Genomic DNA, 11997 nt, shown 5'->3' on the forward strand with positions numbered 1-11997 from the left:
TTGGACCTCCATAGTCTGTGTCCTTGGTGCTTTCATGTCCCTCTTGACTGTTTCCTGGGGATGGCAGCAGGGACCTGTGGGGACGGAGGGGAGTGAGACCCTGGGAAGCTGCTCTCCCTGTGGCCCACTGACGTGGTTGGCTAAGCATCCCTAGGAGTTGTCATTGTATCACCAGCCAAGGGTAGAAGCTTCTGGAGAATCACAGATTCTGAATAATGCTTCGACACAGCACTGCTACGTGCAGACCCCTTCCTCACCGCCCAGCACGTGACTCTAGAGAGAGGATCCCATGCGGTGAAGAGGGCCGGCCACCCGGTCGGAGCCGCCCAAGCAGCCAGCCCGGAGCTGGATCGGACCCTGGCCGCCTGCACCCTTCGTCACACCCTGCAGGCCTTTCCTGGCTTGGACCTTCCGGGAAACCGAGAGCATCATCGCCCCTCCGAGAAACAGAGTGACGGCCAAGGGCAGGCTCTGGTGACTACGTCCCCCAGGAGAGGGAGAGGAGGAGTTTGACATTCAAAGCTCTGCACAACGGCTTCCTGCCTACGGGGTGAAGGGAGGGAGGAAGCCTCCTGCGTGGTCGGCCTTTGCCAGGTAAGGAGCACTGGGGAGGCAGCTGACTTGTCCTCCTGCGGCTGGGGCATCCCCTCGGTGTCAGGGTGTCCAGCTGTAAGCGGCTCACTGACAGCTTTCTCTGTCGCGTTCAGGAGCAGGCTGGAAAGATCCACAGCTGCAGGTTGGGCCGGGGGACAAGCAGGCTCCCCCTAGGGCTAGTCACGACTCAGCCCGGCTTCTGACCCCGAAGCACCGGCTGCAGGAGCCGCTGCAGGACCAGCAGGTGTGCGCCACCCTCGTTCTTACCGGGGAAGAGTGACCGCATGTTACTGGCGGGTCTCACCTCCCGGACGAAGAGAAAGGACAGTTGTGTTATTTTAAGGCTCTAAGTTTCTTGTGCTGTGCCTACAGCAGCCACAGGTAAGCGATGCAGTGACAGATGTAGGCCACAGGTGTCCCCATAAGCCCCCACTCACCATCTCCTGCACACAGGTCATGCAACGGCGGGCCTTGGCCTCTGCATTGTTCCTTGCAGGAAGGCTCCCGGGAAAGGAAACACACCTGCGCCTCGTTCAGCCCAGCCCCTGAGGTTCTGGTCGTCTGTAAACAAGCCCCACTGGACTCCCTCAGCTGACTGTGACTAGTGCTTTGTACTTGGATGTGACTGTAACCAGCACAGCACTTGACACAATCATGAGTGCTCCCTACAAAAACGGAAAGACTTCCCACATTGGGAAGGGGAAAACCTTCCCCAAATCACGAAAAAATGCACGGGGCAGCGTGTAGGATGGACAGAGCGCAGGCAGGAGGACACCACCAAGTACGGAAGAATGAAAACTCTAAGCTATATTTTAGAAATGCTGCGTTCCACCCCGACGGGAACTTTTTGAAAAAAATGCAGTGACCAGAAGGGTCTTTCTTTTTTTCTTTTCTTTTTTTCTTGGCATGTCGGGAGCAAAAGCCGAGTTTCCCACACTCTGTAAGCATTAGTCAGTGACTGGATGGAGGGACCATGCTTAGCAAATCTGTGACTGAACAGTTACTATAATAAAAGACACATTAGTCGTCCACTGCTGGCCAGAGAGTGGCCTAGACAATCTGAAAACCGTCCTGCAGGAGACGATTTAGGAAGAATTATCACCCACAACCTTTTAAATGGATCCTTAACTCAAATTTGAATGATTAATGTAACAGAGAATTTAATGATTCTGAAGTTACTGAAAAAAGTAATCTGTTTTCCATTTCACTTTAACTAAACACAATCGTGTTTATATTTCCACTTGTCTCAGTTCTGGAAGGAACAGAAAGTCTACTTTTGAAAGGGAACCATATGTAAAATTAGTAATGCACAGAGCTACCACATTAGACTTAGGAGAACTTTACTGACATATGGTTTTGGCTACCCTGGGAAACGGAGGGGAACGGGGCCAGCAAAATGTATTTAACAGACTTTATCCACGTTGTCACCACAAACTCCCAAAGACAGGCAGGCACGAGTAACAGCGTGGCTCACGGTTCCGTTCCCCATGCTGCCCAGGCGTCCCGGTCCTATTACTTGATAGAACAGAACCTTGCTCGCAAATTCTCACTTTGCTAATCTGAAATGGCCGTCTCAGCCCACTTCTCCAAGGATGCTTTGTAGTGGAGAGCAGTGGAGGAGTCTCAGGTCATTAAGACGTCAGGACTTTTACTGAGAGCCCCGATGACAGCGCCCTGCGGGGTGAGGGAGAGCCTCTGGCCCCTTTAGCTCAAGCTGGTACTCAAGGTGGTGGCCTGGGCCATGTCAGGGAGTTACTCAGTTTCCTTCTGCCTCTCCCATGAAGACAGGAGGCCCACATGTTACTAAACTTCTGTTTTTCTCTAGTTAATCTGCCACGAGTCTAGAAGGGTGGAGGGAAACACCAGCCGCCACGAGTCTAGAAGGGTGGAGGGAAACACCAGCCCGCTGCAACACCTAGTACCCGTCAGTTACTACTTCCACCACTAACATGCTACCTGAACTGGCCGAGAGCCCCTTGCGTCACTAGTACACACTGGACAGGGCTCAGAAGTAGAGGGACGGGTGGACCCCGCAGGCTCTGAGTACAGAGTCTGCCTGTCCCTCTCCCTCTGCTCCCACCCCTGCTCCCACCCCCTGCCCCGTGTGTGTGCATGCTTTCTTTCAAATAAATAAAATCTTGAAAAGAAAAAAAAAAAAAAAAGACTCAGCCAGGAAGCAAGGAGAAGAGAGGCGAACAGGTGGAGGTTAAGCGTGATAATAAGGCAATGGGGTGCTGTGGGGATGCCCAGGAGGGCGCCTGGTTCAGACAGCAGGAAGGGGAAAACATCAAAGGACATGAAGATGGTTATGAGAGAGCATTTTATTGTTTCCAATTGAGGATTTAAGCACAAGTCTTTGTTGCCCAGCTTAAGCACTTAATGAAAGGGTTCCCAAAGTTTTTAAAGCTGTTATTTTGATTTATGAACTGTGCTCTTGGCTACCTTTAAAAGGTTATTCTTTATTATAGTGGGTTGTCGTTTTTTGGTTTATTTTTTAATAACATCTACTCCGCAGAACTGCCTCCTCGCTGGTCATGCCAGAGTAGGCACAGACACCCTGAGCTTTCCTGCTGGAGCCTCTATGATACAGGGAAATGCACTGAGGGGCAGTGCTGGGAAACAAAATGCTTCAAGCAGCAAAGGGGCCTCTTTCCAACCTGTACCCCTGGGCCAAGATGCCAGGCCCTTCCTCCAACTCTGGCCAAGAGTGACTGGTCTTGTCAGGATGACAGTGACAGATCCTTATGTAGCATCTGCTTGACTGGGGCCCCACAGGCTAGGGGGCCTGTACTGAAGTCACTTGAAGAGTTCACCTGTGGGATTAAACGCCCTTTTGGAGCTGGTCCTGAGTCTTTCCCGGAGGAAGGTCAGCTGGGCCAAACCTCCCGCTTGAAAGAATAGCAAAACTGAGCCCTAGCGAAAACATGGGCCTCAAAACTTAGAATCCAAGTTCATTGCTCACCAGCACAAATAAGTTGGTTCCTTGATCCTCAGGACATAAATAAGCTATTTAATCTGTAATTCACAAAGCCTGGCTGTTACAATTCAAAGGCAATCTGGGTCCTTTATGAGGTTTCTCCCAGGGAGTTAATATGTACAGTTTATACCTCTGATCTTAAAAGTCTCATCTGGATAGCCATCGCACATGGATGTGTCTCTCCACGCAGTTTTATTACGGTGACTCTGATTTGGTATGGCTCCACCTTTAATGCCACTCAACAGCCAGGGACAGGGGAGTCATGGCAGACTCCTGCCACGTAGTCCAAGGCCGTGCAGTGTGACTAGAGGTGTTTCCTCCCGCAGGACGGCCCAGGTCAGCGGGCAGCTGGGTGTGGATCAATAGCAGTAGAACTAAAGGTCAGAGTTATCTTAAAAGAAATCCCTGAGCTTCTCTCCCTTTTTTGTAACTAAAGCAACGCAAAGAGCCCCAAAGCACAGCAGAGCGGTCTTCGCAAATCCCATGCCCTCCCTGCCAGCCCCTTCCACACGGGTCGGCGGTTCTTCTTCCCTGTGTCACTCACTCCTGCGGACAGCCTCCTGCACCCGTGAAAAAGTACCACCGACTCCGGAATGCAACTAATTTAAAAGCTGCTTTGCTGTCCCTGTTGAGACGGAGTTAGAGCCCTATGGTGGGGAGGGCAGAGGGCGATCGCGCCCTCCTGTGTAACAAGAAGGGGTGCAGACGGGGGGGGGGCGCCTGGGTGGCTCAGGGGGTTAAAGCCTCTGCCTTCGGCTCAGGTCAGGATCCCAGGGTCCCGGGATCGAGCCCTGCATCGGGCTCTCTGCTCAGCAGGGAGCCTGCTTCCTCCTCTCTCTCTGCCTGCCTCTCTGCCTACTGTGATCTCTGTCTGTCAAATAAATAAATAAAATCTTAAAAAAAAAAAAATAAGGGGCGCAGACGACCCTCAAAGCAGCCACGTTTCCCCGGGGCTTGTTCCCGGGAGACCGAGCGCAGCACTCGCGGTGCAAGCAAGACCCTTGAATGAAGCCGCAGACATCGCGGGGCTCGCCGGGAGCCGCGCTCGCGGAGGCGGCGGCCCGGACACGCAGCCTGCTGAGACTCGGGTACATTTTTAAGAGAAATGGCTCTTTCCTGGGTTTGACTTCCTTGGCTCCGAAGTCTAGGACTTGAAGAAAAAAAAAAGGAGCTCACGGAGAAAACGCTTCGGAGAAGCTGAACGCGAAAGAGTCAACGAGGGGGCGCCGCAGCGAGGGATTAAGGATTAAAACTCTTTCTGCGCCTCTGGTTCCCTCGTCGGGACGACACGCGGCCGGCCCACCAGCCGTCAGCCCCGCGACACCAGGGCCAGGACGGTCGTCGCTCCGGCGGCTCGCTCCCCGGGACAGCTGCGACCGGAGCGCGCGCGGGCGCAAACTTTTGGGGAAGTCGGGCACGCGGGCTGCTCCCCGTCGCGCCGACCCGCACCAGACGCCCCCAGGCGGGCGAGGCTGCGGACCCTGCGCGCCCGGGGTCCAGGCAGCGCGGGCCGAGCCGGGCCGCAGAGCCCACGGGCGGCCCCCGGAGCCCGCCGCCCCCTCCGCGCCCCGCGCCCGCCCTCGCGCCCCGCGGCAGGACAGAAAGTGGGAACGAGTCAGTACCGGCGGGCGGGTGTCCGGCTTTCGTCTCTAGCTTCCCCTCGGGAGGCGAAGACATGATGCGACCGTGTGTCCGAGGGGCTGGGACGGCGACGACGGAGACAGCGGGCCAGCGGGCCGGGCGACAGGAGCGCGCGAGCGGGAGCGCCGGACAGCCGGGGAGGCGCGCGCGGGAGGCGACGGGGCCGCGCACGGAGGCGGTGACTGCCGGCCCCGGTAGGGGGCGCGGCCGGCGCGCGCCGACGTGGCGCGCCCCGCCCACCCGCGGCTGCGCGTTGTCGTCACTGAGCCTGGCCCCGCCCCGCCGGCTCCCTGCGCTTGCAGGGTGCTGAGCTTGCGCAGTGGGCAGCGCCACGTAGGAAGCGGTGGCCCGCGGCGCGGGAGGAGGAACGAGGGCGAGGGCTGTGTTTGTGGTCAAGGAGGCGGGGCTGGTACTGGCACGAGTTGCTGGCGGAGGTTGAAATGGCCCAGCTGGAGGGTGGCACCTTCCCGGAGCTTCGTCCACCGACCCGCCTGATGGACGGTGTCGGCGGTGGGGCACCGTCGGGGGCAGGTGTAGGTGATCTGGGGACCGGCCCGTCTGCCAGATGCCTTCGTCCAGCTCACGCTGGGAGCGACTAATCACGTGCGGAAAGGAGAGCCAGGGGGGACCGACCAGGAGTCTCAAGATTGCAGGAATTTGTTAAAAGACGGTGCAAATGGGACTGCTCCCCCCCCCCCCCCGCCCCGCCCCCGTGAGAAAGACAGCGCTGTGAAGCCAGGAGTTCTTGGACTGTTGCGTCCGTGCCTCCGGGTGCCGTCTTCTTTTGTGATGGATCTCTTGATTCTGTCCAAAGCGGATCCCGCGCCCTCCAGTCCTGGTTCGCATCCTTCCCGCCTCCTCAAGTGCTTTACAAGGATCAGATCTCCCCTCCGGCACCATCAATCGCTCCTTGCCAAGTTAGCGTCAGACATGCCCAGTGTCTTTAGAGAAGGAAACACCACCATCTCTCTTGGCTCTACATCTACTTTTGACGATACAATTGATGAAAGAGGTTGAGCACCTCACCCACTCTTATCCCTCAGTCCAAATCCGTCTGGTGATCCCCCAGCTGCCCAGAGGCTGCCGCCAAACAGGGACTTTTCTTTTGTCCAGGTTACTTAACGACCTCAGTGCTGCCTGGTCCAGTGGTCACTCTTTCACTCTCACCCCTCTTGGCCTCTCCGCAGCACTTGACCTAGGCGACCCTCTAGCTCCTTAGCTTTAGGGATGCCACATCCCTGCCTTAACATTCAGTGTTCTGGCGGGTGGTTGGCTGCTAATTCTGTGGGGTGTGTTGGCTTTTCTTCTTGATCATAAACACTTGGGTATTATAAGGCTCAGCGCCAGCCTTCTTCTCTGAACTTGGCTTCAGTGGTCCCCTGCAGGCCCAGGCCCATGGGTATGACCGTCATCCATATGCTTATAAATACCAAATCTGCAAACCCATTTCTTTACCCTTGCGCCTTCACTAAGCTTCACACTGCCTCCCTCTGGATGTCTATCGCAGCACTGCCCAGCTCCCCATCGCAGCCTGCCTAGAAGTGCACGTTCTGCCCCTGTGTCCCAGGCTTTCTCCCCACGTTTCAACAACATTAATAGCAAGACAGCTGTTGGCCAGATGACAGTCACGATATACTTGTCATTCCCTTACATTCATTCACATCAAAACTCACAGACAGGTGTCAGCAGCTTAGAAGAAAATCTAAAATAAATAGCAGAGCACTCTTTCTAAGACATGCTGCATCACTAACACACTTAGTGGAACAGAGTGAGAAAATCCATGGACGCTACTAATTTGGATTCTGAATGGAAAGGCCCTTTAAGGATACCTAACCAATTAATTGTGTGAATATTTTGTTTTTTATGTGTGTAATGAGTGCTGTATCATTTAAAACTCATGTTTTACTAAGTCTAAAAGAACCATTTCTAAGAAGTATACCATTTTTAGGTTTGAAACATTTTGTTATAGTTTAATTGGCAGCATTTTTGCCGTTAGTGATATATAAAGTCGCACGTTGAGAATGATAACATTTTCTCTCTTGTGACATGTGGTGTTCCTAGGGAATCCTTGGGTAAAAGAAGGAGCCTTCTGAGGAGGGAGTCAAGATACCCGTGGGCCTTGCTGGCCCCGCTGGGCTGCCCTGAGGCCTTAGAGGATCCATTTCTTTGCCTAAGGCCTGTTCTGGGTCTACACTGATTGGAACACTTTGGTATAATCATCAGGGCTAGTTTTACTTGTTGAAAGCAGAATTCCTGATTCACCCACCTACCTCACAATACTTTCGCACCTAGAATAGCATCCAAACTACAGTGTGGGGTAACTCCCTAATCAATAGGATTGCTATTGAAGAAGGTGTGGTTGTGTAAGCAACTTGGCTTGGGAAAACCACCCATGCTTCCCAGCCTCCCTTGTAGCTGGGGGTTGGGGGCAAATTCTACCACTGGAGTGTAAGTGAGAATTTGTTGGGAGATTTCTGGCAAATTTTGCATGTTGAGGGGCACCTGCGTGGTTCAGTTGGTTGAGTGTCTAACTCTTGATTTCGGCTCAGGTCACAATCTTAGGGTCTTGGGATCGAGCCCTGGGTCAGGACGATGCACTCAGCACAGAGTCTACTTGAGATTCTCTCTCTCTCTCTGGTCCCCCTTAAAACAAATAAAAAATTAAAATATATATATATATATTTTTTGCGTGCTTGATATGCAGACTACCCTTCCTCTCATTGACTTCACTGTTCATATCGTCTTGAATTCAGACAGAACGTGGAAGGCAGAGGAATCACATTGCAAGCAGGAGGCAAGTAAAGCTCTGCATGCCAAATGACGATCAGAGGCGTGTGGCCTGTGGGATGTGAGGTCCCATGGAGGCTCTGCAGAGCAATGGACCCCACTTCTAGACTACTCTGTTGTGTGGAAGACAAACCCCTCTTAGATCAAGTCTCCTTGGTTGGTGTCTTTAGATGTAGCCAAATGCAGCCCCCAACACATGGTCTCCCAGGCCCTGCATGATGGGGGCCATGCCCACCTCTAGGAGCTTGTGTTTCTTGCCCCCTCTGGCCACCCTGGCCTTTCTGATACTCCTTTAATGTGCCAAGCCAATACTTCCCTCTGGGTCTTACCATTAACTGTTCCCTCCACCAGGAACCACCTCTCTCAGATCCTTGCACAACTCGCTCCTTCTTATTTGGAGTCACGTTTTCTGTAGGGCCTACCCTGCCCACCAGATCTGAAGAAGCCAACCCAGGTACTCGACTCTCAACCCTCGTGATCACAGCACTTTGTCCTCATCCAAAACTCCTCTTCCATCTTCTGGGCATTAGCTCTCTGTCTCTCCTGACTATAACACCGGTTGAGCATCAGCCCCACGAGGGGAGAGACCTTGTCCACTTTGCCCACTGCATGGGCAGCATCTAAAACCAAAGAGCATTCAGTGTGTGTTCTCCCCCATAATTCCAGAGCCTGGATGCATTTAATTTCTCACAGCTGTTACCAAAATGAAGAGCAGCAAATTAGGACTATGCAGAGAATGAAAATATACCTAATATGTAGGGTACCGTCACTACAGACGGCCACATATGCTTTCTAGCATTTACTTCCACCATGCACATGGCTGTGGACGCACATGTGTATGTGCGTGTGTATGTGTACGTGTGGGTGTGTTAAGCCCCACCAGTCCCAGATGCTGAGGAAAAATGCCAGGTAACATCCATGGGAAGGTTCCCATGCACACCCAGGTTTTATTAGAATTGCCAAGTGACTAATCTTATTTGAAGCTCACTCTAATTCTGAGAGCAAGGCAGTTTCACTTATTTTACCAATGGTGCTGAATGTGAGATACTTCTGAATGTGAATATTTAAGCACTGGGAAAAGTATTCAAGAAAGGAACAGAAAGCGCACATCGTCTCCTCCGTGTATGTATGTTGTACTCTGGGCCACAGCACTGACTCTCTGAGCCTGTCTCCTCATCTGCAGGACACATCAGAGACGTGAACTCTCACGGCCCCATTTCCTGATGTGAGTTCAGGATTAAGTGCTGCCTACAAGTTGCATCGCTCTTTGTGGTCACATTAAGTGCCCACAAGATCTTGAGACCCAAGGGCTTCTCTGTCCTCACTGATGGAGAAACCCAGCCTGTGAAAAGCCAAGCACAGGGACCTGTGGCGGGTGTGGGGGAGACCTGAGAGAACCCTGTGCTTGTCGCCATCCTGCTCTGTAAACCGTAACATACTGCTGCATGTAGTGTTACTACTGCAAAGGGAGTTTTCATTAGCACTCAGGAAATACATGAATTGTCCTGGGGAGTATTGAAAGAACCCCACCTATCAATCAGTTTGATGAATGTTCCCTCCGTATTCCAGACTGGCCCATAAGTTCTGTCTTCTTGTGGTCTTTGTCTGACGGATGAGGATTTTTATGACTCACTACACAGAATTGCTCTTCTGTTGTTGATTTTGCTCAGAAAGGGAGGGCAGTCTTCTTGACTTTGTAACATCCAAGAGATTTTTTATTTTATCATGGAGGGTTTTTAAAAAAAAGATTTTATTTATTTATTTGACAGAGAGAGTGATTGCAAGTAGGCAGAGAGGCAGGCAGAGAGAGAGAGAGGGGGAAGCAGCCTCCCCTCTGAGCAGAGAGCCTGATGTGGGACTCAGTCCCAGGACCCTGAGATCATGACCTGAGCCAAAGGCAGAGGCTTAAATCACTGAACCACCCAGGTGTCCCTATTATAGAGTTTTTAAAAGAATATTAGTTTAAAGATAATTTATGTGACACCCACACATACATGTACAGTACTTGAGGAGAATATGCATATCCTAGAGACAAAAATAATAGAGTATCATGTGTCTCACACACACACACACACACACACACACACACACACACACACACGGGAATCCTTTGGGATTTCATTGGGCTTTGACTTGTCAGTCAGTCACAGGATAATCTAGAAGCACTTTGGGGCATTTTTCAAAAGTAATTCAATAGTTAATAAAGGATATGAAGATCAATTTTGGTCACATGGGAGGTTACCTTTTCGCTAAGGTTATTTGGAGGAAAAATAACCAGCCTGAATCTTGGCAACATATTCTTCTTATCTGTGTTTGGAAGTGAGAGATAGAAAAGGCAAAAAGATGAGAAGGCTACGGCCACGAATGCTGATTTCCCATGGAACACAGATGCTGTAGGAGCTGTTTATGAGAAATGTGTTTTAGCGGAGAGCCATGGTGGGGAGCAGGGATAATTTCATTTCTGGTCAAATCTGGAGTCATGATTTGACCTTGTGCAAAGCTACTTCCACATTCTGGGATTATTACTCCATAGTGAGGCAATAATACAAATCTTACTCGGGGATTCAAATAGTTATTCAATATTAGTCTTAGCATGTATCACCTTATATAAAATTCTTACAAGGGTATATGAATTTCTCTACATATAAAAAATAAACATTACAAAGATCAAGAATGAAGAGGCTTTCAGCAAGATAAAATCATCTCAAGGGACTCTGAAATTGAAGAACGACATATATTGCTTAGTTTCTTTCTTTCTTTCTTTCTTTCTTTCTTTCTTTCTTTCTTTCTTCTTTCTCTTAATCTATCCAGGTTCAGTGGTACTAGGACATTATTTTACCCTCTTCCCATTAAAAAATTTTTAGAAATTTCTCCAAGGGTGAGTGTGTCATTTGTAGAAAGCTAAAGTGAAGGACAAACAGGACGTTGAGGGGCTGCTTCTGCCTTTCAGCCATGAGCCTCTGCTCAGACTTTCCACATGGGATCAGCCTGGGAAGGGGAATCTGCGGGTGATGGAGGGCTGGACTCAGGCGACTAGACCAAGGTTTGAGACCCAGCCTGATCACACTGGTGTTTGACGCTGGGGAAATGCCATCCTCTCTGAGTCTTGATGCCTCCCTCCTCTTAAAAAATGGGAGTAATAATGCACCTTTCTAGAAGTTTTACAAGAGGTGTATATGATAGCATGTTGGAGTTGCTGGGTAAACTTTAAGGAACTAAATACAAGTCTACCCAAAGCATCCTACTTGTTAGAGATTTTAGAGAAATGGCAAAACACACATGACAGAACATGATGAATATTCAAGGTATACGTACACAAGCAGAACATGATGGGAGAAATAGTCTGGAACAATACGAGGTTCCTACTGGTTTGTGGATGGGTAGGAATGCTGGTAATGAGCTGGTTTCAAGGGATAGGGGACATGGAGCTGATATTGGCAGGTTGAGCAGGATGCCTTTCCAGGGGGCAGGAGGCAGGAGGACATGCCACATGGAGGAAGAACAGAGGAGAAGCTTGGGAGACAGTGGTCCATGTGCCCAAAACAGTGATTCCCCCAGCCCGACTTGAGGGCAGGATGGGCATGCGAAGGTAATGGAAGACCGCAGGTCCCGGATTAAGGTCTGGCTGAAGAGAAGACAGTGGAATTCTCATCTCTGTTTCTTGCATTCAGTCTCCTGCAGTATCACATCCTGTAGCCTCTGGAATGCTTCCTTGTACTTTCAAGAGGGAATGAAATGGCAAAAAAGCATAAAGCATTTCAGTATCATAAAAACAAAAACAAAAACATAAACAAAAACAAAAAAAACCCACAAAAAACCAAATAGTTTTGACCTCACAGTTCCTCTGAATGGGTATAGGGAGCCTCCCGAGGTCCCTGGTCCACATGTTGAAGTTTGCTGTTTGAAATAATTGTTTAGACACATACTGATTTAAGAGTAAGGATAAAAAAGCATTTGGGTTAAAAAGAAAAGCCAACCATCACTCTGTCATTAGTGAG

The 11997-nt window shown here is 50.7% G+C and overlaps 1 protein-coding gene across 1 annotated transcript in view; it reads right to left on the reverse strand.

Annotated features, from left to right (window-relative positions):
- The window catches only part of DAP (death associated protein), a 66033-nt gene extending 60656 nt beyond the window's left edge, over positions 1–5377 (reverse strand). The window contains exon 1 of the mRNA XM_059173662.1: positions 5194–5377. Within this exon, the coding sequence (XP_059029645.1) occupies positions 5194–5248 (55 nt within the window). The 5' untranslated portion in view covers positions 5249–5377. The remainder of the gene's footprint in view (positions 1–5193) is intronic.
- Positions 5378–11997: the final 6620 nt, after the last annotated feature.

Source organism: Mustela lutreola, chromosome 5 (genome assembly GCF_030435805.1).
Source record: "Mustela lutreola isolate mMusLut2 chromosome 5, mMusLut2.pri, whole genome shotgun sequence".
NCBI lineage: Eukaryota > Metazoa > Chordata > Mammalia > Carnivora > Mustelidae > Mustela > Mustela lutreola.